Here is a 27,887-nt window from a genome sequence, read left to right on the forward strand (position 1 = left end):
ATTTGCCTCTGATTCCCTACATGAAGGATTCATAGTAAAAAATGGGAGCAAGTAGGCTCAACCATGGGAAGGCCCATGCAAGGAAGGACTCTAAGGTTACTTGATAAGCTGGTGGCCTGATCGATGGGCCTTTGTTGTTTGCCTGCCCCAGTGTTGTGGAGAGCCCATCAGAGATGACCACTCAGACATAATTTATAGCCAATTGAAAGTCTTTGTTCTAGGTGACTGAGAATACACTCAGGTATTCCGGATCCAAGTGTAGCTCCAAGTATTTAGAGTAAGGATTTTTTTTTTAAGGCAAAAATTACATCCTGGTATCTCTCTCTGTAGCTGCAGGAGAAGGTTTTGCATAAGCAAGCAGTTTTGTTCTTGTTGTTGTTTGTTTTTTTGAGACAGGGTTTTTCTGTGTAGTTTTGGTGCCTGTCCTGGATCTCGCTCTGTAGACCAGGCTGGCTGTAAACTCACAGAGATCCGCCTGCCTCTGCCTCCCGAGTGCTGGGATTAAAGGAGTGCACAACTGCCACCTGGCACAAGCAAGCAGTTTAACAGAAGCCAAGATAAGCAGTTAGCTGGAGGGGGAGGTTTGTACAAGCAGCAGTTTAACAGGAGCTAAGATAAGTTAGCTAGGTTATCTTGACTTCAGGTTGAGTAGAGTTGGGTAATTTTTCACAGAATCCTCCATTAAGGAGATCAAATTCTAGTTAAACTTGAAGTGCCCTCAGCAAAAATATAAGACAGAGGAACCTCTGCGACTGCCTTTCCCTGTCACACCAACATCAAAGTTCTAACTTCTCTAGAAACTGGGCTCTCTTCTGATTCTTAGTTCATGTGCTTGGATACTACTGATCCATTCCATTGCTTAAGAGGTGGGTAGATGACCATTCTAAACATTCTATCCTCTTGGTCACACTAACAGTTGATATCTAAGATAGGTATGTATTCCAAATGGGCCCCAGGGCTGAGACACATAAATTAGGGACAAGATACTGTAAAGTAGCATGTAAGCCTGCTCTTCCATCATTAAGCATACAGATAATCTGATGATCCTATGATCTGGGGCAGGAGGCAGAGAAGAAGAGAAAGGGAGGGAGGGAGGGAGGAAGAGACTGAGACTCTGGCTGACTTCTGAGGTCACCCTTTGAGCACCCAGATCCAGCTATGCCTGAGGCCAGTTCCTCTGGAATGTTTTGTCAACAAAGTCTCTTATGTGTTAGACAGTTTAGATGAACTGTCAGTTTCCTAAGCAGGCTGCAAACTCCCTGTGAGCATTTCACAAGAGGGGCCTGTGGCTTTTCTCCAGATTTTTATCTTATCCTCATATTTAACATTAAAAGGGCCATCAGCAGTACCTGAGTATTTTGATTCACAGTCATTCAGACTGAATCCAGGGCCCAATGAATCACATTCTGTAGCAGCCAGGCTTCCCCAGGGAATGTCAATGCACACTGCATTCTGAAAACAATTCCAGCCTCCAGCAGGACTTAGAAGCCTTTGAAGAGTCTTCCCAACCCTGAGCCCTCTGGACCTCTTTCCAACTTCCCCCCTGAGAAGCTGAAAAGGAGAGAAGCTGGCAGGGAGCCTACCCAGACCACCTTGGTCAGGGCAGGGAAGGACAGAGGAGACCCAGCTAAGGGAAGTCGCTATGGTCCTCTTTAAAGGCTGCAGCTGATTTCCTCTGAAGTCTGAGCTGTACGCACTGTGACTGGAGGGAAGTCAGAAAGACTACAGTCAGCTACAGACAAGCCCCAGGATGAGGGAGGGGTGCGGTAAGCCCCCTCCCCCCCAAGTAGGTGGTTTCTTTAATTTAATCCTTTGCTCTTCAAGAGGGAAATTCCATTCTCTTCTGAAAAGGCCATAAGGCTTGCCTCTCCATCACTTTGGAGAAGAGCCAGGAGTAGCACAGAAAAGTCCTGATGCATTTCATAGAGCTGGAGAGAGGCAGTTGAGCTGACAGGGAGAGGGAGTTGAGCTGGACAGGTCAGTGCTCTGTGGGCGTAGGCAGCTGCCAGCCTCACCTCCGCTGGGCAGGTAACAGGTGCTCACAGTTATGTGCTGAAAAACAAAACAACTCGGTGCAATACGTGTCCCTAAACTGGATCCTAAAGTCATTGTAAGGCATGTAAGCATTGCAGCTGGGATGGAAAGGGGTCCTGGTAGTCGGGAGCCAAGGAATACCCAAGGAATACCACTGTAAGTGTAGCAGCTTCGGGGAAAGGTTACCCCAATGTAACAACTCTGCCCTGGCAGGGGAGGGTTTCCCAATCAAGGTGTTACAGTTCTGCTCCGATCCCCAAAGTGCAACAACTCTGCTCAGCTAGGTTTCCCCAGTGAAAGTGTTACAGCCTTGCTCTGATCTGCTCTCTTCAGGCTTGATCTCTGCTCCTGCAAAATAAGGTCTCACTCAAATCTCGTTCAAGAGATTTATTGGGAGGGAAGAATCCAGGAGAGTGGCTGCCTCTGCCAGGGTGGAAAAAGGCAGCAGCAAACAGAACAGACTCAGGGCTTATATAGGGCTTCTTAGGGGCGGAGTTTTTCCAGGGAGAAGATTTTCAGGGTGGGAATTGGTCGGATTTCAATCCCCTTGAGCTTGGATAAGCTCAGATTGGCTAGATTTCGTGCTCAGGGATTGGTTAGTTTTATGCTCAGGGATTGGTTGGTTTCATGCTCAGTTGGTCAGGGCCAGATTCAGTTCTGGTTTCAGTGCCAAAGTGTGTTTCTTTCACCGGCTCTTGTTCCGGGACCAAAGTGTATCTTTGGCACTGTTTTCAGGGTCAGGGTGTGCTTCTTTGGTTCTGGTTTCAGGGTTAAAGTGTGTTTCTCTCACTGGCTCTGGTCTCAGACCCAGGGTGAATTTCTTTGGCTGGCCCTTTTCCCCTACAAGATACCCTTAGGGATAGTCAGGGAAACTCGATGTGAACTTGGAATTAGATAACTGCATTATGGCCCTGTAAAGTTCCCTGGACACCCTTGCTCGAAGAAGGCTCGGGATAGTTTTAAGAGGGGAACCCAAACATCAGCAAGTCATTCTCAAATGGCTTAGCAATTAATCACCTCTTCCACGCCATGTTGCATGAGCTGGGGTTGCCTTCCAAGAACACCGCTGTCTGGTGGCCTTTGCCCATGCTCTAGAGGATGCGAGGCAGGAGCTCAGGCTCCTTGTCTGCCACCTGCTCTGACATATGACAGCTCAGGCACTCACAAGTGCCAGGCGACTCTGCCTGGTGTCTGTGAGCAGCAGGAGGCTAGGCCTTCCCTATGTGGGCCAGCTCTCCACGCTGGTGTGGAGAGCCTGAAACCACATCCAAGTACAAAGGGCAAAGATGCCTCGGCACTTGTGGAGGTCCAGAAAAGTTCCTAGTGAGATCTGAGCTTGCTTTACCCAGTGGAGCTGCATTAGAGGATTGCTTGACCACGTGCATGGTTTCTAGGTGATTGGAATGGTTTGCACTTGGCTGAGCTAGGGGGGGATCTTTTGCTCTACCCCTTGGTATTCCTTTAAAAACCCTTTAGAAGGGACAGAAGGAGCCAGTGGATAAGGATCCAGGCCCTACCAAGGCTATCCTGTGTTTCTATCTGTTTCTCTCCCCTCTATCCTTCTATCTAAATCTCTTATCCCTCACTCCTCAAGAGTACCCTGGGGGTGAAAAAGTGGGAGCTGGTCTCCCACAGGCACTCAGAGCTCCTCATCTCAGGGTGGCCTGGAACCAGACAGGCAGGGGAAGGACTGCAGAAGGTTGAGAGGGGCTCCCCAGACTAAGGGAGGTGATCTACAGGTGCGGGCTGGGGGTGGGCAGGGGTCAGAATCCAGTTTGAAGGAGTCGATTCTCTCCTTCCTTCATGTGGGTTTTGGAAACTGAACATCTCACCAACCCAACTCATGTTTCTTTGAGGGTCTTCTTTTAGGGTTCAAAGCAAGTTCTCAGTTCCAGTGGAGAGTGACCTTTTAGGCCTCTCAGAGGCCAGGATGACTGAGTGGTGGATGCTTTTGCCTACCTCATACAGGTTTTGAGTCTCGTTCTGAACCCACCCACGGAGTGCAGTGGAGTCCTTCACTGGTGGGGCAGCTCCTGGAGGCAGTATGCCGAAGAGGTGGCAAGGACTGTGGAATATAGTCACTGGTCACTCAAGTACCCATTTGAGGCTCTTATTTTCCAAACCTTCTCGAAATTATTTAATGACTATATCCCTTAATAAACCTTTTTTTGTTTTGTTTTGTTTTTTGAGACAGGGTTTCTCTGTGTAGCTTTGCGCCTTTCCTGGAACTCACTTGGTAGCCCAGGCTGGCCTCAAACTCACAGAGATCCACCTGGCTCTGCCTCCCGAGTGCTGGGATTAAAGGGGTGCGCCACCACCGCCCGGCTAATAAACCTCTTATTCCATGGTATTCATAGCAGTTTCTCATTCCAGACTGATCTGATTGACAGGAAGGGAAGAACGGTGAAGGGGTGGTGGGTAGAGCCAGAGAATATGGCATGCCTACAATTAGTGGACCTGGATGAATCATAGCTAGGAGACCAGCTATTCTCGTAACATCTCTGCCAAAGTCACATTTTCCTAAATAGGATTAAAAAATTAAAATTCTGAAGAATGCATCAAGTCGATGTCACCAAATGTGCTTCTAATTACCCCCCAGCTTAGATCTTTATTTGGCTGATGCAATTGGGAGTGCCTCCACAACACAACTCCAAGTAATTTCCACCTGGTGTGATCCATTCTTTGAGGAAAGTCTGGCTTTACTGAAGTGGTTTTGAGCCCGAATCTCTCCTGGTCTGGGACAGAATCAGTTTGTGTCCTTGTTGTGCTGTTTCAAGAAAAGGGACTATTGTAATACTCCCATCCCTAAGAAAGGGATGTCTGCAGTATGTGTGGTGGTTTGGAGAGACGGCTCAGTGGCGAAGAGCACTGGCTGCTCTTCCAGGGATCCTGAGTTCAGTTCTCAGCAACCACATGGTGGCTCACAACCATCTATAATTGCTATAATTGGGTCTGTTGCCCTCTTCTGGCCTGCAGGCATACATGCAGACAGAGCACTCATACTTATAATAAACACACACACACACACACACACACACACACACACACACACACACACACACACACAAATTAAAAAAAAAGAAAAGAGAACTACCCCTCAGAGTCTCTGGCATTTGAACTCTTGGTGCCCGGCTGGTCACCCTGTCCTTACAGTTTGCTCCCTCTGCTTTGTGTTTGTGTTTCAAGATGTTAGCCCTCAGCCTCCTGCTCCTGCTCCCATGTCTGCTGCTTACCCGCCATGCTTTGTGTGAGGACATACACTCAAAACACTGTGTTTGAAACATAGGCGTAGAGGTGGGTACCACTATGCCAAACTGCAAACAGATATTTGAACCAATTCTTGCCTTTCCATGTTCTCCTCGGAGGCTGAAACTCCGGGTAGCAAGGTGCTGGTTCTGATGAGGACCCTCAGGCGTTGATTGCGTCACATCATGGTAGGTAGCAATACTAAGACTATGTGTGAGAGGGAGAAATGACCTCTAGAAAATGGACTCTAGAGTGAGGCTGGGGTCCCACAATCCCTTCTGAGGATACGCCCCCCAGTTGACCTAAAAATCTCTGTCTAGGGCAGGTGAGATGGGCTCAGCATTTAAAAACACTCGCCAGTAAGTCTGATGACCTGAATTTAACCCCCAGAACGGACATGGTTCAGGAGAAGCAACTTCTAAAAGTTGCCCTCTGACCTCCACATGCACACACAATCACACACACACTAAATAAGTAGACGTGCAAACAAAACAATAGAAAACTGGCCCTGGGCTTGACGACCTGAGTTTGATCCCCTCCAACCCATATGGTGAAGGAAGAAACAACGACCAACACCCCCAAGTCCATTGCTCTCGTGTGCGCACGCACACACACACACACAACTACACAAACACACACACAACCACACAAACACACACAAAACCACACACACACAACCACACACACAACCACACACACACACAAAACCACACACACACAAACACACACACACAAACACACACACACACACACACACACACACACACACACACACACACACCAAAACTGTAATAAAAACTTTAAAACAAAGAAAAATCCTTGGCTGTCTTTTTTGTTGAGACAGGGTCTATGTAGTCCAGGCTAGATTCAAACCTTCTATGAGACCCAGGCTATGTTGGACTTAGGATCCTCTCGCCTCAGTGTCCTGAAGGCTGGGATTATGTGTGTGCCACCCTGGGCTTTTAACCCTTTTCTTTTGTAAGCTTGGTCATGGTATTTTTGTCACAGCAACAGAAAAGTAACTAATACAGTGAATATCATAGAACCTTTATTATTTTTCCTCTAAATTCTTAGAAACTTACATAACGCCCGTGCTCTAGTTGTGATATCATTTATAGACATTTAAAACACATCTTCATGTATAAATATTTTACATTTGGTCCATAGAACAGATAATTTTACTAAATAATACTGTAAATTTTTTAAAACAGGCTCTGTATATAGTCTGAATAGTCATATATTACATATACTTTTTATATAGAGATAAATTTACTTGGTGTTCTGAGAATAAATCCTTATTGCAAAAAAAAGCATATATGATAATACAATTATCTTTTTCCCTCTGGGCAAAAAACTAAAAAAGAAAAGTTACACATATTCACAGTTCTCACAGTAATTTACGACCCTTAATGTTGTGCTCTATAAGGTAAGTTTGGGTGGAAATCGGGGGATTTCTTGCCAAACATCTCAGAGGTGCTTACAGACATGAAATAGACTGCATTTATCTCAGAAATACACGTTCTCAGTTTCACATCTAAGAACAGCAAGCAGCAAGAAGGGAATTTCCTGCCCTCATCCTAAAGGGCTTCATACACAGCTGGGGGAGGGGCGGGGCCACGAGACACAGTGGAGGGTCCTTGCATTCCACACCCGGGACTCTGATGACAGGCACCTGTGCAAGCTGGTCACAGAGTCTCCACCGAGCAGGCCGATTCCTCAATCACATGACCCCTTTACAGGTGTCTTCGAGAAGAGCTGGTAGATTGCCTACTGCCTACACAATATCACACGGGATGCTAAATGCCACATGTGAGGATGGGTGTGCATGTGTGTGCATTTCTATGTGCATACATGTTTGCATTCTCTATAGTGTGCTTAATGCTCTGAGGGATAGCTTATTGCAAGAACTGGTGTGCTGGTCACTTTTGGATGAGAAGGACAAGAAATTCAGAAAAAAAAACCCACGGTCACAGTTATTCACCATAGTTATTAAGGATTAGTCATAAACACAGTTTGTGAGCTATCAAGCTAAGGAGCTACGGGACAAGACATACGCTTTGCTACATGGGAGCCCATCCTCTTGGCAGAGGAAAGAGGCTGAGCTGCTGGAACTTTCCAGAAATTGTCGCCACTGGCTTCACCTACACAGAGCCCAAGGCCAGAAGGGTCATGTAACATTCCCTCTGGAGCAGGTTAGCGAGGGAAGCTCAGTGTCAGGGTAGGGTGGGCAGAGCCTCTGGATTATGCCTGCGCCATTAGTGGTCATATAGATTTGAGGCATTTTCAGAAAGGTGAGGAGGACAGCAGAACAGAGTGGCAGTGGTAATCTAAGGGAGAACCCAGGGCCAGCTGGATGGGTCCTAATTTAGAACCCCGACCTTGGTTTCCTTGGCCATTGTTTGTGCAAAATGGGGCAGCTTGGAAGAACCACAGCTCCCGCTTGGGGAAAGTCCTGGAATGGGGACCAGAAAAAGGCAATTGTGCTTGTGGCTTTTTTTTAAAATTCTCAGCACACAGGGCCCTTCTGGATAGGCTGCTGCTGTTAATGTCACCTGGGGAGGTGGGGCAGGGGGCACTGAGCTGCCCGGGTCACAGGGTCACAGGGACAGAGGACCCTCTCCGTACTGCTCTGTGAACAGCCACAGAGATGTCTGGGGGTGGACCTGTGAAGCTGCCTCGGGAAGGAGAAATCGAGAAGGAAAGAGACTGGCCACGAACAAAATGTCGTCACCCCGGTCCGTGATCAGTTCGGAGAGCCAAGGTGGACAGGAAAGTCTGGGTAACAGTCTACGGTTGGGGCACAGGGCAACAGTCTGAATATGACTAAAAGCCAGGAGTGTGTGGCCTCAGCTGTCACCCTCTCTGGCAGCATAAAAAATGAGCTACAGTGGCAGTTACAAAGGCCAGCGACCTGCTCCTGCTGTGGGGCCTGAGGGAAAAGTCACCAGGCCTCTGTGAAAGGCCCCGGGGGTGGCTGCCCAGGAAGGGCCCACCCAGGGGCAGACTGTCCCCCACCTCCCCTCTCTGCATGGTGATGGTGTCTGGACCTGCCCCTTGAGGTAGGTGGAGACAGAGAGCATCTTCAGTCTTCAAGGGGTGTGGGTACAGCCAGGCCAGGGTGCCAGTGCTGGGGTGACGAGGGGGCTGTCCCCCTAGATGTAGGCCTCCTTGCTGGCTGAGCTGCCAGCCTGCGGCTGCTCAGGACCATTCTCGGGGCGCACGATATCTTCACTGGGCTGAATCATGACCTGGAGGCGCTGTGGACAGGGGGTGGTGGTGACCAGCCCTTGCAGTGGGGACCAGCCCCTCCCATCCCTCTTCCTCCACCAAATCCAGTTCCAGCCTCCTCACTAGAGAGCCAAATGTCCCACATGGTGGAGGCAACCTGGCCAGAACACCCTGCTCTCATCTGCGTGACCCAGAGGCTCCTGACTGGTCTTGACATCGTCTCCCCTCCATCCTCAGCACAGCAGCAGGAAGCTGGTCAGAATGCCCCCCTCCATGTTTCAGGACCCCATTTCATCCAGTGTAAAAGCCAGATCCCACTAGGCCCTCCCCAGCTGGCCATTGCCACCTCTCAGACTCCAGTGTCTGCCCATCTCCACGTCTCCCCTCCTCAGCCACTTCAGCCACGTTGCCCTCTTCTGTTCCTCTGGGCCTTTGCACATGCTGTTCCTCTGCCTGCCACAGCCTTCCTTTCAGATTCTTACACAGCTTACTCTGGCCCCGCCCCCTTCCTCCTCCCAGCCACACTGATCTCCCTCCAGCTTACCTCATGGCACTTTGACCTCTTGACCTTCGTACCAGCTTCCCATCCTTCCCTTCTAAGAACATTCTTCCTGCGTCCACCACTTAGATTGACTTATCTTCAGGCTTCCAGGAGGCCACCCTAATCCTCCTCCACCCAGGCAGGTTCCCAGTGCCTCAGAGGTGGGCTCTGTCACTCTAAATGGCACTGGCTTGCCGACTCAGGCCTTCTCAACTAGACCCTGAGCTCCCCCGGGTTGCAGAAGGCCTTACCTGCTTCAGAGAGCCCTTTAGGGTGAGGAACATGTAAGCCATGTACCCGGGGATGAGCACCATGGAGGAAAGGGCCATGAGCCAGCCCACGCCCTGGCCCCATTTGGGGAAAACGTAGCTTCCCATGGTAAGTGGTGTCATCTGCACAGCGCTGAAGAGAAACACGCCCTGTGGATGGGGAAGGGCATGATGGTCAGTTCCGGGGTCTGGACCAAGCAAGGCCTTACCTCCATTGTAGCTATTCTGCCACTGTGCAGGTGAGGCATTAAAGCAGAACCCCCTTTCTGGAAAAGGCCTGGAGAGGAGGTCCTTGCCTGCACGCTAGCCAGTAATGTGGGCTGGATGGCCTCTCCAGGTCACCATGATACAGGGCACAATATAGGCGGGCGGCAGCCCAGTCCCCATCTCAAGGACCCGAGGTGCCCCTGCCAGGGCTCTCAGGACCTCATCACTCCTCAGGATGGAATGAGCCTTGCTGAGGAAGAGAAGCCTCTGCATGGCAGGAACCTGGGCTCCTGGGTTAGCCTGAGCTGGGCCAGCTCAATTCTCTCTTGGTGACTCAGGACAACATTCTGGTTAGCTGAGGCTGTGAGGATAGTCATGCGATTGTTCCCGAGCAGGGCTTGACACAGATGTCCAGCAAACAGTAGGGGGAAGTGTTACTTCAGGGGGAGCAGGAGACCTGGAGAGCTTTATCCTGCCTTTACTCCTAAAAGTTTTCTTCAGGGACTTGAGATGTTTGCACCCCAGTGGGCTAGCCTCATCCCCATGGGCTAGCCTCATCCCAGTGGCTAGTCAAGCCCCATCCTTACCGCCACAATGATGGGTGTGAAAAAGGACCAGCATAGCTTCCACCAGATGCAGGGCCTGGAGCCAACCATCTCCTGGATGTTGTCATAGAAGCGGTTGACACCTGTGACATTGGAGGAAGAAGCAGAAGGCAGGGAGAGCTTCCAGGACAGTAGTCCAGGACCCGGTTCTATCACTTCTTCCAGGGGCGGCCATGAGCAAATCCCCTCACTCCTATGAACCCCAGTGTCCTCGTTTCTTACGTGGGACACGTGCTTTAGTCTTAATCAATTCCTATAGCACCAGAACACATAAGTGTGTAAAGATGCGCCTGCCTAGCACCCCTCCCCCAGACCCTGTCCCAGCCACGCCTTCAGTGGCTTTACCAGGGGCACATTTCCCCGTGGTGGTCTTACCGTGAGAAACTTATTGTAAGAAACTCCAAATTTAGTAAATCAATGATAATGATACAAGAAAACCCGAAGCCCTCAGAACGGAGCAGGTCACTGCTCACCGTGGAAAGCCGCAGAGCAGGGCGACCCAGTAGGAGGGAGGAGGGGACAGGACTGGGAGGAGGGTGATGGGGTGCAGGTGGAGGACTCTTTCGGAAGGCACATCCTGCCGAGACAGCTGGCATTTGGGAAGGACATTCTTACATCTTTGGACTCCCAGGCAGTCATTTGGGGAACTCTGACCCCACAAGACACAAATAAATTAGACTCTTCCTTTGTGATTTGCTCTAAAATAGTTCACACTTGTAATCATACATAGTCTTGCAGTCATGAAGTACATCTTTAAAAACTGTATAGTTCTACAGATAAATTTTTTCTTTTTTTCCCCACATTTATTTATTTTGTTTGTGTGTGTGGGAGGCACATGTGGAAGTCAGAGAACAACTTGTGACAGCTTACCCCACAGGTGGGTTCAGGGACTTGAACTCAGGTTGCCAGACTTGGTGGCAAGCGTTTTTAAGCCATCTCACCAGCTCCCTGGTAAAATTTCAAACCAATCTTTTCATCCTCAAATTTATGAAGTTATGATGGCTTGCATTTAAATTTTTAAGACTGATTTTTGTTTTATGTGTATAAGTGTTTGTTTACATATATGTATGCACCATATTTATGCAGTGTCTGTAGTGGCCAAAAGAAGGAATTGGGTCACGGGAGGTTGTGAGTCTTCACGGGGGTGCTGGGAACTGAACCTAGGTCCTCTGCAAGAGCATCAAGTGCTCTTAACCTCTGAGCCATCTCTGCATCCCCTGGCTTGCATTTTAAATGAGTATATTCAGCTGTCCCAGCCACACTTTCTAAACAGGGTAGCTAGCGCCTGTGTTAACTAAGCTTGTGGAAGTGTTATAAAGGCGAAATAACGGTTTAATAGTCAAGATATTATTAATGAACAGTGATTGGATGGATGGATGGATGGATGGATGGATGGATGGATGAATGGGTGGGTGGGTGGATGCATAGGTGGATGGGTGGATGGATAGGTGGATGGACGGATGGACGGATGGATGGATGAATGAATGGATGGATGGATGGATGAATGGATGGACGGACGGACAGATGGGTAGATGGATGGATGGATAGATAGATGGATAAATGAGGGAAGAGGGCTGGTTCTCACCATAAAACCAGGAAATGGAGACACACTCAAAGAAAACCAGGAACAGCAGGCTCATGCCACTGGCAGAGTAATAATCAAAAAGTTTGAAGACATAAATGCCCCCCTGAAAGACACAAAGGGATAAAGTGCAGACATAGCTCCATCATTGCACACACTTCCCCAGCCCCAAGAGCCGGAAGAGTCTGGGGTCAGGCACACTACAGCAGGACAGCTCGAGGGCAGGGTAAGGCCAGCACTTGGGGTCTATGATTGCTCACTGTCTGGGTGGTGGGGGAGGTGCACCATTTCCAGTGGGCTTTGAGTAGGCCTGGAGAGCAGCGGAGTCATCCCCAGCACATATCAGCGATTCTTCTTTCCTGCTTAACCCCCCTCCCGACTCACACTAAAGCTATCATTTTAAATCAAATCTGACCGCAAAGCCTGCAAGGCCTGGTTTGACGGCTCCATCCACCCTCCCGCTCTCTGCCTCCACCACAGTGGCCTCTCCCGTCTCTCCAGCTCCCCAGATGCATTCCTACAGCAGGGCCATCGTGTCCATTCTGCCTGCTCCCTAAGACCCACCTCACCCCCACCCCGGCAGTGGCCCTGCCTCATCTCTTAAGTCTCAGCTCAAGGGTCATTTGCTTAGAGAGGCCTCTCCTTTCTACCTTGGTCTCTTCATCCTCCTATCCATTTCTCTCCTGGTGCTTCTCTCAGAAAGAAGTTAGCTACTAAACCAGTTAGTTTTGACCCATAAAACACACCCCTCCAGAAAGCCAACACGGCAGTGCCCATCATGATAACTGATGAATCCTGGGGTCATGCCATCCCACAGCGGGTGTGCATGGCATTTCTCTCTGAGATAAACAGAAGGGCCTTGGTGTGTGTCCCTGTCAGAGACCCCTCTCCTGACTTGACTCTGACTCATTTCTGTGAGCATTTGCAAGCTCATCCCCCCACCCCTCCATTCATGCATCCCCTCCGTCTCCTCATCCTCTCCACCTTCTCATTCCCCTTATCCCCTCATCACCCCCTTCCCTTCCTCCAGAGAGCAGGTGGTGTGGCTAGACGGCTACATTCTCTAGATGTACCCTATACTTTCTCGTTCAAATTCTGCCTCTTCCATCAGTCTGGGACCCCGTGGATCTCATAGGGTTTGGCGTGCGGGCGCTCAGTGCAGAGACAAAGACGGTGGCATAGGCTAACCCGGAGGAAGGAGGCCCGAGGGCTGAAGAGCTTTGGGTCTTGGGAGCGAACGTGTTTCCTGGCCTGAAAAGATGTGCCAAGCAAGTGCTGGGGAAAATCAGCGGCGTGTCAGATGCTGGCGGGCCTACCTGGGTGATGTTAGAGAGGCCGATCAGGTAGGACACGATGCACACAGCAGCAATGAAGAGCTCCCGGCGATTACGGAGGAGTCTGGGGTACTCATCCACCAGGGCAGTGATGAAGCCCTCCACGGTACAGAACTTGTTGGGAAAAGCATGGGGTCAGCCACCTGCTGCAGCCAGCCTCTACCCACCCACCACCAACCCGGAAAACCTGGCCTTGTAGGGGAAGACAGGAGGCCTATAACCAGACAGCAGGGCTAGGATAGGCTGGGGTCAGGCCTCCCCAGGCACTGCAGGGGCTCATCAAGACCAGGATGGTCCTGATGGGGGTCCTCACGGTGCTGCGGGGAGGAGCTCACCTGGCTGTCGATGCCCAGCATCAGCAGCATGGAGAAGAAGAGGATAGCCCAGAGGGGAGAGATGGGCAGCTGTGTCACAGCCTCGGGGTATGCCAAAAATGCCAACCCAGGGCCTGGTGGGGAGGACAAAACAGAGGAAAGAGAAAAGCTGAGTGCCACCGGCACACCTGGCACACCAGTACACCCGGCACACCTGACAACTCGGCACACTGCACACCCAGCACACCCCACACACTATCACTTGCTCATTTTGATCTCAGCTCATCCTCTGGGTAACCTTGTGTGTGCACTGCCATCCCTTAGGAAGCAGTGAGAGCCAGTACTGAGAGGGAAGACAGACAGTGGTACAGAGCTGTGGCCACCCTCCAGGGAGAGACCACGGGACCTGGCCAGTGCCAGGGACAGTGCAGGTGTGGAGAGGCTGGATGGAGAGACATGAAGGAGGCAGGTGGGGGACAGACACTGGAAATGATGGCTTGTGGAGAGCTGGGGGAGGGTGGGAGGAGGGTGGGAGGAAGGTGGGAGGAGGCCGAGGCTTTTGCTCAGCCTAGGGCAGCTGAAGCCTTCATGAGGTGGGAAGTTACAGGGTGGAGTAGATGTGGGACGTCTGTCTGGGGCCTGGAAGGGTGGGTGTAGGTCTGGAGGCCCCAGAGGGGATGTCTAAGAATTGAGGAGAAACCTCCTGTGAGGATACTGTAATCTTCCTGAGGGTGGCCCTGGGGCAGAGTGGGGAAGTGAGAGTCTGGAGAGTTCCAGGGAAGTGGGATTAGAGGAGAAGTTTCCCCTGTGGGTGAGACAGGAACCTCATCAGAGAGCATGACCAACCCAATTCCACAAGGGGCAAGTCACATCCCATCCCTGAACCTCAGGGGTCTCCCCCAGGTACAAAGTCCCTCCTGCTGGGGCTTGCACAGCCCAAAGTGGAAAGGGGCCAGGCACTGAGGGTCTTCCTGGCTTTGGTACTACTAACCAGGGGAGCAGAGTGGGTACAACCTGCACAGTGACAGTGTTTTTAGAGCTATGGCAAAAATCTAGCGTGAAGAGCTTTGTATCATGGAGGTGACCACATCCCAGCTGGACCCACACACATCCTCACGACAACCCATACCGTCATGGCAGGATCGATCTGCCTTCCCCAGGTAAAGCACTAACCTGAGGCGGCCACATCAGCGATGGATCTCTTGGTGACATGAGCCATGAAGCCCACGATGGAGAAGATGACGAAACCAGCGAACATGCTGGTGCAGGAGTTGATGCAGCAAACGATGATGGAGTCCCTGAAGAGCAGGGTGGGGCCGTGAGATGAGGGGGGATTGACTGCGGGCTAGTGGGACCAGAGGCAGTGACCTCCGAGGGAAGGAAAGAAGGCTCTGGAAGAGGGTCTGGTGGCCCTAGAAGGGCAGGCCCAGAGCAAGACAGGCAGGGGTAGAGAAGGAAGGAAGGAAGGAAGGAAGGAAGGAAGGAAGGAAGGAAGGAAGGAAGGAAGGAAGGAAGGGATCACCTAAGAGGGTAAAGAGGGACCTAATATGTAAATAGCCAGGGTAGGTGTGACTACAGAAGGCATGGCCTCGGGGCTAGGTTTCCACAAGGAATGTAGTCTTAGATGGACAGCTTGGCCTCCAGTGTGTGACAAGAGGAGAGTGCCCCGAGAGAGGTGTGCATTACCCGGGTAGGCAAGGAGGCAGAGGGGTTGGCAAGCATTCCCAGGGGCGTGGCCTCAATGTGCCTCTCCCAGGAAGGTGTGATCAGGGGCTTGGTCAGGAAGGAAGCCTCCCGTCCCACCCCTTCACACCTGTACACATTGTTGTGGAAAGAGTTGTAGCTTCCAAGAGCAATCAGGGACCCCAGGCCCAGCCCATAGGAGAAGAAGATCTGGGTGGCTGCGTCTAGCCACACCTGTGGGCAGAGGATGAGAACCTCAGAACCGATAAAGTACAGAATCATCATCGCAGCCTCGCCCACCCAGGAGTTCTCAGCTCCACCGGACATGCTCGACGCGCTCAGGTATTTGGTGGCTGCAGCGTGCAGACCCAGTGGCAGGGCAGGGCAGGGTGGAGCGCTCACCTCAGAATCTGACAGCTTGCGGAAGTTGGGTGTGATGTAGAAGAGGATCCCCTCCTTGGCCCCAGGCAACGTCACTCCACGGAAGAACAGGATGATGAGCATGATGTAGGGGTACGTGGCAGAGAAGTAGACCACCTAGTAGCAAAGGACCGTAGGGCTGCAGCTGCTCTGCAGCACCAGATCCGAACCCCCTGACATGGATTCCTACACTGCTAGGCATGCCCACCTTTCTGGAGCCCCTCCATGGAGTCTCCAGCGCTGGCTCAGTGTCCACTCTGCCATTCCTGTCTTCTCTCTTTCCTCCCTCTGTCCCTCCCATGTGTATGAGGCTGGTGCCTGTCTGCAAAGGAGACGCCTCCCTCCCCCTCCACCCCTGTCAGAGGCTTGGGATTCTCTGTGAAGCTCAGGGCTAGCTTCAAACTCACAGTGATCCTTCTGCCTCATCTTTCTGAGTGTTTGGGTTACGGGAGTGAGCTCTAATTTTTTTTTGTTGTTGTTGTTGCTTGGGGTTTTTTGTTTGTTTTTCTTTGAGATAAGATCTCATCAGGTAGTCCTGGCTGGCCTGGAATTCAGAGAGCCATCTACTTCTGCCTCTGGAGTTCTGAGATTAGAGATGTGTGCCACCATACCCAGTCCCCACTTTGACTTTTTTTTTTTAATTTACATTATCCAAGTAACACATATGATGACAGGGAAAGTTTAAAGTTCATGTGGACATGCACACAAGGTCCCACAGACAGCTCCTAGTAGTTAGGTGAGGGACAGGCCACACATGGCTGACATCTCTGCTTTCCCAAGGCTTAAAGCAGTCTGTGACATTCAGTGGACTCTCTGTAGATGTCTGGCGACCATGTAACATTTTTGGTTCTTCATTTTTTTCTGTGTGGCTGGCCACATGTCCTTGCTAAAAGGGCTCACATGACTGAGTCACCTCTTTGACACATATGAGGCTAAAATACACAGGCTAGGTTCATTCCTGCTCAGTTCCTAAACGCTGCTTCACTGTCTCAGGAAGTACCGATCTATAATTACAGAAGGTCCTCTGGGCGGTGCCAGCTCCCCCTATGGCTTTCCAGCTATACGGGGATCTAAACGCAACACTGAACCTGTCTGTATACAAATTTTTATCTGAAAAAGTGTTATTTCACGCTTGGGAAAACTTACAGCTGTGCAATTACTGAATCTAATACCATCAACTTTTCCTAGATTGTGACTTACTTTGCTTAAGAACCTTCTGGAAATGGAGCTGCAGCTGGCAGGGCATGGTGGCCTCTGTCTTCTGTCAGACCCATCACTAAGAAACTGGTCTGTGCACTGATCTTCTTTGTGACCTTGGTTGCCCCCAAGTCTGATGTGACTCCCCCACCATTGGGGATGAGCATGGGTAGATCCTGAGTTACCTTTGTCTTTCTTATTGGACTCTGACATCCCTCAGTATTGGGAAAAGCAGCCACAAACCATGAAAAAAAAAAAACCTTAAAAAAGAGCACTAATCATCAGGGCTGTGTAACTTAGGGTAATTTTTTACCTTCTCTGAGCCTTGTTTTTGTTTGTCCAGCAAACAGGTATGATTTTCAACCCCAATGAGCAAAGAAGCTGGTTGTATGAGGACACAGGCCATGCTAATACATTTCCTGTCTGTACTTCCCTATTCTCCATGCTCAGCAGGAGGCCGAGCACACAGGAGGTGTTCAATAGAAACTTGCTGAAGAACAGACAGATGGGTCAACATCCCCAAATGACACAGTGAGGGAGGCCCCCATTCTATGTCCCTGAGAACTAACCAGAATTCTGGGCACCCCACCACCACCACCACCAATGGTTACAACTGGTATTAAATGCCAAGTTTCCACGTAGAGGGCATTGGCCAGCATTCTGCACAGACTGTCTCTCAGCCACCAACGGATGAGGAGACTGAAGCTCAGAGGAGTCTTGTGACTTGCCCAAGCACACACAGCTATTCCCTGGGGAGCTAATGCTCTAACTTTCCTCCGAAGCTCTGAACAAAGCCTTCACTCTTCTACTTCCTGGAGTTAGCCTGGAAGGGCCCGACACCTGCCTCTGCTTGCCCTAGTCTCCCGACTCCAGCACAGGATCGGAGGACCCAGTGGGTCCCGGGGCCTACTAGACTGCACCACGGGTGCATACCACCTCTGCTCCCTTCAGACCGGAGTCAGGAGTAAGTCCTCTAACTCTGTCCCCAAACTCTTCAACAGGATTTGAGGCCAGCTACCCTCCTGAGTCAGCACCCAGATGGCTCCAGCCAGATGCTCCAGCTTGGTCCCCATCTGCACTTGTATGAGATGGAAATGACAAGTTGGTCCATAATGCTGGAGATCCTGACAGGTGCCAATGAACCACTGGGTATGTGTCATTTCACAGGAGGAAAATGAGTTTCAGGGAGACAGGGTGACATGCCCATGGTCACAGAACCAACTAGCTATCATGCAGGGATCTGAACGTGGGGATGTGTGCCTCCTGCCATCCATCCCTTCATCCGTGGGTCAAAACAGAGGATGGCATCTCTGGGTCCCTGCACTGGGTACAGGGTGGCGCAGAACAAGGGCCAGGAGAAGCTGATTCAATGACCCTGAAACAACACCTGTCATCTAGCGATGGCTCCATCAAGCCCAGTGGCATCTGTGGCCCTGGCACTGGCTCGTCTCATTTCATAAGACTGAACCCAGGCACAGAGAGCTGAAGGGAACTTAACTAAAGCTAGATGGAGCTTGTAGGAGTCCTGGCCCTGGCCCAGGACACACTTCCTCCTATAAAACTGTCCCCTCTCCTGTGTGCCCCCATTACGCACACATTTGCCTACCTTTCCAGTCCAACCAACACCCTTCCAGATGCAGAAATACACAAGCACCCAGGCGATGGCCAGTGTGATGGCTAGTGGCCAGCGGATCTGCCCTGGCTTGTCCAGCCCGTCCGTCATCTGGTGCATGTTGCGCCTGGGGACAGAGGAAGGAGGAAAGGGTCACACAGGGCCAGCAGTAGGTGAGTGACCAGGGCTCCAACACAGACCATACCTTCCCCCAGGGGTCCTGGTGACACCATGACCTTGGACTTTGGACAGAGACCTTGGGGCCATGACACTCATCCTGGAGATTGTACCAGAAGTTGGAGTCAACTCTAACTCCTGGGCTACTGGGTCTTCTCCTCTACTCTGCTCTACCCAGCCCCATGGGATCCTCCTAAGACCCAGGTAGGACTACGTGGTCACTCTCCTGCCTGAGACCTTGTAGTGCACAGGACCCTCTTGTCTGGAGAACAGATGACCGAGACCTCCTAAGCCCCACACCTCGCCCTTGCTTCTCAGCACAGCCCCTCACCTAGCAACCCTCTGTAGCTGCTTCCCTCACGGAACCTGTACACACACTCCTTCTCTTGTCCCACTGACTCCTCCATCCCACCTGTCATAGAAATCAGCCACATCCTCCTGCAGGCTGGTCCAGGCCATCTCCCTGTCCTGTCCATCCCCAGCCAGTCTGAGCCATCTAAAGCTGTCAGCTCCTGTTGCTCAGATCTCTAATTACCCTGACACACAATAATTGGTCAAGAAACAGTGAGGGATGAATGACTGAAGGAGAAGCCACATTACCTGCTGCCACCAAGCTGGCCCAACCTCCCCAGCCCCCTGTTGCCACCCCGCTGGCCCAGCCTCCCCAGCCATGTGCCCCGTCCCCACTCACTCCCAGAACTCCACCACGGCGCTGGTCATGTTGGTAGTATTGACCAGGCTGTAGTTGGAGAAGCAGCGGTCAGTGTTCCAGGGATTGTCACACTGTTTCCATGGCAGGGTCTGCAAGGGCAGAGGCACAGACAGATTTCACTAAGCCCCTGGAGCTAGCCAGAGGGGACCCCACTCACCCTGCTCACACTCATCACCCCTTGCTCCTGCTCACAGCCATTTTCCCACCTCTCCTTCCCAACGGCTCTCAGGGGCAGGCAGACAAGATCACACCACCCAAATCTGAACCCACCCACCCAGAACCAGCTTCCAAGCTACTCTGTGTCCACAGGGGTGACCCCAGCAGACAGGGTCTGTCCCATGTCCAGCCTGGCTCTAGGCTCTTCATACATGATTTCTGGGGTGAGCTTCACTTTTTATTTCCTCCTTTTTCCTGGTCACATATTGGCCGTGTAAAATTCACCACTGTTCCTTCTGCAGCTCAGCAGCATGAAGCACACACAATGTTGTGCAGCAGCACTTTCTAGAAACGCTTTACTAACTCCCCATCCTCATGGATCCCCCATGATGCCTCCTGTCTCTCAGAATCTGACCACTTTAAGGACCGCATGCCGGTGGAATCACACAGCATCTGTTCTCCGTGACGGTCTTATTGTCTTCAAGTTTCATGCCCACAGTACACCGGTCAGACTTTCTTCCTTCATTAAGCCTGAGTAATATTCCAACACACACACACACACACACACACACACACACACACACACACACACACACACACATGCAATTCAGTCACACGTGTTCCCTGGGGACCCTGAATGGTGGGTCTTATAAAACATGATGCTGTGAACATATAGCATAGATCCCAGTGTTTCCGAGACCTTCCCTTGGTTTGTCTCAGAAACAGACATGCTGGAGCAGTGAGTTCTCGAAGAAGCTCATTCCTGAAGCCGCACAGGTGGTACATAGTACTGAGCATTCAAACCCATGCCATCTGAGTCCATACAAAAGGGGCAACTGTCCAGTTGTGGGGTGCCTCTGAAGTGCTAGATGGAGGCTCTCAGTGTGGCTGGCTAGGGAAGAAACTATAGGAGACAAGCCATCTCCCTTTCAAGGACTGACCCAGGGAGCACACTGGGGGGATCCCCTGAGCCCATGTAAGCCCTGACCAGCAGCCACTCACCGTGGTGAAGGAGTTGTACAGGTAATAGATGGCCCAGGAGATGATGACGATGTAGTAGATGTTCAGCCAGAAGGAGAGCACAGCCGCAGCGAGGCCCACACCTGGGGTGGAACCCACACAGGGCATGCCCAGATATGGAGGGATCCAAGGCTTCCTCTTCCCTGAGGACCTTGGGTGAGACCCCCTCCACATGCCCAGCCTCCCCGGCACTCACCCTTGAACATGGGAGCCAGCTTCCACACGCCCAGGCCCCCAATGGAGGTGTACTGGCCCAGTGAGCACTCCAGCAGAAAGAGAGGAACACCCGCAAAGATGAGCGTCAGGAAATATGGGATCAGGAAGGCCCCTGGAGGAGAGACACACTCATGGCCCCAAGTCTCTCCAGCAGCTTTGGGCTCCCACCCACCATTCCCATGTGTCCCGCCTGGAAAGTATCACCCAGGGCCAGGGCCAGGCCCAAAGGCATCCTTCATTCAAAATGCACCCCAGCTCTTGCAAGAGACAGAAGTTTCTGACATCATGGCCATAGACAACTGTCCCCAGGGAACTCAGAGGATAAGAGGTAACAAATAGGACCTGTTCCCAAAGACCTTCCCTTCCCTTAAGGCAGACCCAGAAGATGCAAAGACCTGGCCCCGAGGTCACCAGGTGGCCACCTACCACCACCATTTTTCCCGCAGAGGTAAGGGAACCTCCACACATTGCCCAGGCCGATGGCGTAGCCCACACAGGACATGAGGAAGTCGAAGCGGCCCTTCCATGTGTCCCGGTCAGGGAGGTCCCCGGCTTTCTTCTGCACCTTGACTACCAAGGTTTTGGGCTTGTCGCCGGCCACAGGGGCCTCGCTGACCTCAGTGGAGATCTGCCCATCGGCCACCTTGCTGGCGTCGGTCGCCATGTCTCGGAGCACGAACTTGGCGGCGGGGGTCCTGGTGGGTGGGCGTGTGATGTCAGCTCCGGTCCACGTGGACAGCAGCTTTGCGGCCTGTGGTCATTGTAGGAGGATGGAGTGGGTTACAGGTAAAGGGCAGAGGGGTCCCTGAAGGTGCTTTGAGTTCCCATTCCTACTGTACCATTCGGGGGCTGTGTGACTCTACCTAAGTACTTCAATCTCTCTGTGCTCTGCTCCAGCTTTTAAAACAAGGACAGCAGCACATCTCTCAATGGGCTGTTGAGGGGAAAATCGAAAGGAGCCATGTTTGGTAGGACATTGGGGAGGCTGAGGATGGAGGGTTATGATGAGGGCAGCCTGGGATACACAGTGAATCTCATAAAAGCAAACAGAAAGAAAAGAAAAAGACTTTTATGTTTGCAAACTAACCCTGCCCTTATTGAGGAACAGCCATGGCTTACATGACCTTTACCAGACCTTGGTCACCCAATATGTTCTTCTGTCACTCTCTTGTTAAAGAGGTACCATGGGTATAAAACTGTCCTCAGATGGGTCCTGAGTTCAGTTCTGCCTTTTACCAGCTGAGTGCTAGTACTATGACTTAACATTCCAGCTGATTTCCACCCCCCCCCCGCCCCCCGCCCTGTGTGTGTGTGTGTGTGCACACACACATGTGCATGTATGTGTGTGCATTTGTGGGGCAGAGGTCAACCTTGGGTGACATTCCTCAGCAGCTGTCCATTATTCCTGAGACAGTGTCTCTTGGTGGCCTGGAACTCACAGACTAGGCTAGGCTGGCTGGCCAGCAAGTCCTGGGGATCCTCTTGTCTCTGGCTCCTCAGTGCTGGGACTACAAGTGTGTACCCCTCCTGCATGCCTGGCTGAGCGTGGGAAGCACAAGCATTTCTGGGAACACACACCAAGGCCAAAGGAGGCTGCTGGGAGCCCTAGTCCTCCTCTGTCACCCCCAGTCGTATCCCCTTGAGATGTGGTCTCTCACTGAACCTAGAGTTCATAATTCTTTCAGCTACCCCAACATCCAGCAAGCTGCAGCAATTCTTATATCTCCATCCTCCTAGTTCTGAGGTTACAGGCCCACGTGGCCATGCCTGGGACCGTTGACAACTGTGTTAGGGATGAACTCAGGGCCTCATGGTTCTGAGTTCAAGCACTTTACTGACTGAGCCATCCCACGATTCCTCTAAACGTCCGTGTCCCCATCTCTACAACGGGGCCAGTCTCCTCTGGCTGGCAGGATGGCCCACACAGTTGCTCATCTTACCTGGTGGCTCTTTGCAGTGTGCCCTCTCCTAAAGGCTCCCTCCGCAGAGCCTGCAGAACAGATTGGGGAGAAAGGCAGGAGGTGAGCGGGCAGGCTAGACCAAATAGTGCAGGCTAGACCAAATGGTGCTGGGCTGTTGGCAGGAGGCAACGGGCAGGGGGAAGCAGCTGAGGCGCAGGCTGTGCGCGTGACTGCAGAGCGTCCCCAGCCAGAGTGACTGGAGTGAGTCCATGCAGCACAGAGCTGGCCCGCGGATGCGGAGGCATGCAGGGAGGGCTGTGTTAGGACAGCTGTGGCGATGGGCAGGGTGTTCCATAATTTTATCAGGCGGAAAAGAGGAACCGGGGGTGGGACAACGCTCAGGGCCTGCTGGGAGTCAGGAACTGGGCTGATATTTTCTTTTCTTTTTTTTTTTTAATATACAAAATTAAAGTTTATTCTAGCTGATATTTTTCTCCATCCTCCATATAAACTTGCAGAAATATTATAAAAAAAATGATGTCAGAGCACAGGGAAGCACCCTGTGTTTTTTGTGTGAGGAAGGCAGAGGTCGTAAAACTCTCTTCAAGCGGCCCTCTTTAAAGTTCTGACCCCCTAAACATGTCAACAGACATTTGCAGATATTTTCTTCTTTGTGTGCTAACCTTTTTTTTTCTAGAACATTCTATAAAAACTGTTTCATAAAATGATACAAACTAAACTTATGGAACCCTTGGAATAAACTGGAACACAGGAAGGAAGTGCTGCTCCCTGACTCCCACGTGGGAGACGAGCAAAAGCCATGGCGAGCACGGGCGTTGTGCCTAGGACTGGCCCAGGTGCCCTGTGTGCAGTCCAAGGCCTTCAGCCCCTCACATGCAGCCTGTTACCCGGCACCACTGTGTCCTCCTCATGAGAGAGAATACCTCACGGCCACCCCCGCTTCTCCTCAAGGCGGCCTGCTCAGTTTGAGCCTCCTGCACAGGGATCGGCTTGTCCTGAATGTCCATCTCCATTCTGGCTGGGCCTGACCACATCAAGGAGAACTGTGGCCCCAGGGAGAGGCAGGGATGGAGAGAGCAGGAGGTGGACGAGGCCTGTTACGGCGTCAAGAAATGCAGATGACTCAGACGAGACAGCCAAATGGGTTCACATCTTTCGTGACCCGTGTCCTCAGTTGTCCCATTGTCTGTCTATCCCAGTAGGCTCCGGCTGCCATATTTATTCAGAACGATCCAATCACCTCAGGCCAGGTCTGACCATGTGGCCTAAGCTAGCCAATCAGATTCTTTCCCTGGGATCTTGGTGTGAGAAAAAAGAGACTTGGGGATTCGAGGCATCATGGGCAGCCCACCCTATACTCAATTGTGGCAGAGACAACTGGCCGCTGAGGAGGAAGAGGATATCTTGCTGATGTTCTAGCTTGCATTTCCAGGGTTTCTTTAGCCCAGCTACTCTGCTCTGGGATGCCACAGTGTCCCTACTGTGGCTTGAATGAGACACTTCAGAGGTGGCCAGGTTGGTTGCGAGGCGAGGCTCCCACCAATGTCATTGTCGCTGAAGTGGTTGTTACAAAAGTGAATTCCACCTTCTCGGCCTCCCTCCTGCCGTGTCTCAGGAAGATTTAACAAGAAGGCCCCTCTGATGCCTCTAGACTGCCACAGACTCTCAGCTTCCAGAACCATGAGCCTCCAGGCTGCTGTCAGGATCCAACACTGGCCTGTGGCATTCTGTGACAGCAACACTGACCAACAAGGATGGTCCCCATGGTCACATGTGGCTCTCAGACTCCTTGGCCCCTTGGGTCCTCAGGAAAGGCAGTCCGCAAGTCCTCAAGTCCAACCCAGGGGTCCCAGGCAGGGCTGCTTGGGAAAGCTGGCCCTGAGGGAGCCGGGCTGGCATTTCTGTTTTCCGGAAATGTGTATATGGATTCATCCAAACACAAGCATCCGAGAAAGAGCTGCAGAGCCAAGAGCTGTGATTTCATGTCTATGTCTGAACATAAACAAAGGAGGCTGGAGTGATGGAACCGGTGCCAGGGGAAGGATTCGAGATGCAGAGACTGACTGGCCTGTGACGGAAGCCACCTTATTGCTGAGTCTGACCTTGGCTCCCTCCAGCACCTGCTCATGTAGGGTGAGAACTGCCTCGCCTCTCTGACCCCCATCTGGATAAATGGGTGGGTGACAACAGCCAGGCCAGGTGCAGAGGCATGAAGAGTAACTCCCGCAGTGGCTGACAGGCTCAGAAAATCTCAGGCACTACGTGGACATTCACCATTTCATGGGGACTGATGGTTTGTACCCAGCATTCCCGGCTGCATCCATGTGGGAATATACCAGCAGGGACAACACAGGGATGGAGGGACTGGCACTCTGAGACTCTGGTCCCTCAGAGTCTCAGCATTTCAAAAGCCCAGGTATTCACCTGTCAATCCTATCGGGGAACACCAGCTGTAAACACATGAGTCTCTTTGCTGTGGGTCTTTACCTCAGCTGGAAGAGGAAGAGGTCCACAGCTCATCCCTGTCAGAGGCTGAGAGGGGAGCTGGACTGGAGTACTGGACACAGAGACTGGTTGTAAGAAAGGTAATATGATCAGGCAGACAGAAGGCTCACTGAGAGGATGGAGTTAACGAAAGAGAGCAGAAGGGTGGTGGATGTCTCAGTGATGGCCCATTGTCAAAAACAGCTAAGCACAAAGAGCTCTGTGGGCCCCTCAACCGGAGACACTTTGCAAGAAAGGGGTGAGGAGGCGGAAGCCCTAGATCAGATGTGGCAGATGGGTCAGAAGAAGCCCTTGAGCTTCTTTTATTTGGGCAGAACAACCACAAAATTCAGTTTGAATTATTAGCTGGAAACGTGACACCCGGGGACATGGGACACAGTGTCTAAAGCAGCGCAAAGACCCCAAGGTTGGAAGGAGCCCTTGGTGTTAGAAAGACAGCAGAGAGGCCAAGAAAGGAACAGACCCAGGTGGAGGGGTGACAGGGGTCACGTCACACAAGGTCGCAGAGGCCGCAGTTCAAATTATTATTATTTTTTGGTATCATAAGTGGGCGGGGGCTCTCGATCTGAGAGTCCGAGAGAGACTTGGGGACTTGGTCTCGGCCACTGGGGCTCCACCCTGAAGCAGGGCCTGCGGGTGGCCTAGAGATGGGCAGCCCAGTGCTGAAGCGGTAGCCAGCCGTGAAAGAGGGGCGTGCAGGGACACACGGAAGGACAATCTCCCTCTGTCTCATGGCTTCAGAGGCCCGGTGTGGGTGGAAGTAGGCAGAGGCTGAGAAGCCAGGGCTGGAGAGTCAGGGGCGCCATTGTCCCAGCACGGGAGTTGTGGGGCGGAGGAGGCAGAGCAACTGGCTTGGCCTGAATGCTGCTCCCGCTTCCCTGGCTCCCAGCTTCCCCTTCCCTCCTCCCCTTCCCCCCTCTCCTCACTCCTCCTTCTCCTCCTTCCCTCCCTCCCCCTGCTGCTTCAGCCTTGCTCCCTCCCTTCTGCTCAGTAATTACTGGAATGGCAGAGGCTTGCAGCGGCTGTAATAACCCCACTTGCGTTTATCTCTTTCAGAACTGCGGTGGTTCAAGAAAGAAATTAATATTGGGTTTGGCTTCGCGCCAAGAGGAAACAATGCATTTTATTATCTGATTGAGAGAGAAATGCTAGGCCCACCCTTGGGACATCTGCTGTGTACCAAAGTCCCTGTGCGTGGATCCTGTCATGGAAGCGCTGCATATATTGGGCACCTACTGTATTCCAGGCTTGTCCCAGCAGTTCTAGTGCCCAGACTTACTGCAGCTACATAAGCTGGATTATTATACTCCCCAGATAGAGAAGGAAACTGAGGCCTGCCAGCCTGGGGCTGCTGCCCGGGGGTTTTGGGGGGGTCTCAGAGGGCTTTGCGGTTCCAGCTTTGCTATGCACAGTGAGGCTCTGCCAGCAGCAGTGACCACTGGGACTAGGTAGTATGACCCGAGTGCACTGGGGCTTGAAGCTGTGATGTACGGACCCCAGATTTTGTGGGGCTGGCTTCCCTTCTGATCCCTGCAGGGTATTTAGTTGGGATATTTGGCTTGGGCTGGCCTTGGGCTTCAAAGAATGGGGTGAGAATTGAAGCCAGGACACACAAGATGTGCCAATGAGGGGCAGTTCCAACTGTCACACGAAGAGATGATCGGCCATCGACACACTGTCTTAGAGAGCAACTAGCAATGACAGCAAGCCAGGGGAGACAGGCCAGGGGGACGTGAGGTCCCAAAGGTGCACAGGTGTCCATGGGAAAAGGGCTGCTCTGGGCAAGATTGATGGGAGTGTCCAGCTGGACCTCTAGAACAGACCCCATTCTTGGACCTTCAGCTGACACATAAGGAGACCAAAGAAGCTCCCTCCCCAGTCTAGGCTGGCTCTACACCACATTTATATAATATCTTCATAAAGCCCGGAGAAGGCTGGCATGAGCTCAGGATCAGAGCACAGAAGTGACTTTATATTTCCAGTCTTTGAACTCTCCCCACACTCGCTCAAGACCTGCAAACCTCTTGACCATCTCAGCCTACCCTGAGGTCAGCAGCAGCCCTAGTACTGGAAGCGAGGCTTTCCCTGCACCCCACTGGGGCGTCCCAGTAAGTTATTTTTCTCAGAGCTCAACAGAAAACCCTCATGTAGCATTGTCGTTTCTAGCTTCATGTCTGGCCCAGGGAAGAGTAAGATACTCCAAAGCTACACGATCAATAGTCTTGTCTTGCAGACATGATGCCATATCACAAAGAGGCCAAATTACCTACCCCAGGTCACCCAGAGCTTACTCTGGGCCCTGGAGTCAGAGCCTGGCCTACTGTACCCCTCAGGGTGTGCATCCTGGTCTCAAGCCTGGGTAAATTCTCTGTGGCTTTAGGCTCCGTAGCCCCAAAGTCAATCCCAGTTGGTATGGCCACAGTGGGAGAGCTGGGGCTGCTGGGAGATGAAGTTGTCCAGGTAAGAGGAAGAGGAAATGGAGGCTCTGGTCCTTCCAGGCAGAAGGCAGCTGAAGGTACCCCAATACCCTGTGTGAGAACAGCATCAAATGTACAACCAGCTGTGGCTGCTCTGAATAACTATTAAGCTATCAATTAGCAACAATCCCACTTCACAGAAGCGTAAACTGAGGCACAGAGAGACGAAGTGATTTGTCAAGGTCTCCTAGCCAGAAGCTGGGTGTGTCAAGATTTGAACGAGAGGTAACATGACAGTCTGGCTAGCACCCTTCATTAGACTGTGAGAGCTGGGCTCTAATAAAAGTCTTTTCTCCTGAAGCTCCTGGCTCTCAGCTCACAACCTGGCCAGCCCTGGGGAGGGGCACTGAGCTCACACCTCCCTGGCTGTGTAGCCTCAAGCACCTTGCTCTCCGTGCCTTGGTTTCCTTCTATGTGCCAGCAGAGGGGC

At 51.8% G+C, this 27,887-nt stretch overlaps 1 protein-coding gene across 2 annotated transcripts in view; it reads right to left on the reverse strand.

The window, feature by feature from the left end:
- Positions 1–6,310: 6,310 nt before the first annotated feature.
- Slc6a1 (solute carrier family 6 member 1) overlaps positions 6,311–27,887 on the reverse strand; it is a 34,247-nt gene continuing 12,670 nt past the window's right edge. The window contains exons 2-16 of one of the 2 annotated variants that reach the window (XM_028863962.2): positions 22,494–22,543; positions 20,980–21,304; positions 20,534–20,665; positions 20,320–20,420; positions 19,141–19,250; positions 18,267–18,399; positions 15,446–15,580; positions 15,174–15,277; positions 14,534–14,658; positions 13,382–13,494; positions 13,029–13,160; positions 11,716–11,818; positions 10,113–10,213; positions 9,301–9,468; positions 6,311–8,537 (exon numbers count right to left, since the gene is read on the reverse strand). In XM_028863962.2, coding sequence (XP_028719795.1) covers positions 8,433–8,537; positions 9,301–9,468; positions 10,113–10,213; positions 11,716–11,818; positions 13,029–13,160; positions 13,382–13,494; positions 14,534–14,658; positions 15,174–15,277; positions 15,446–15,580; positions 18,267–18,399; positions 19,141–19,250; positions 20,320–20,420; positions 20,534–20,665; positions 20,980–21,304; positions 22,494–22,543 — 1,937 coding nt within the window. In that variant the 3' untranslated portion in view covers positions 6,311–8,432. The remainder of the gene's footprint in view (positions 8,538–9,300; positions 9,469–10,112; positions 10,214–11,715; positions 11,819–13,028; positions 13,161–13,381; positions 13,495–14,533; positions 14,659–15,173; positions 15,278–15,445; positions 15,581–18,266; positions 18,400–19,140; positions 19,251–20,319; positions 20,421–20,533; positions 20,666–20,979; positions 21,305–22,493; positions 22,544–27,887) is intronic. The other variant, XM_028863963.1, reaches the window with a different exon arrangement.

The sequence above is a fragment of the Peromyscus leucopus genome, chromosome 3 (genome assembly GCF_004664715.2).
Source record: "Peromyscus leucopus breed LL Stock chromosome 3, UCI_PerLeu_2.1, whole genome shotgun sequence".
Classification (NCBI taxonomy): Eukaryota; Metazoa; Chordata; class Mammalia; order Rodentia; family Cricetidae; genus Peromyscus; species Peromyscus leucopus.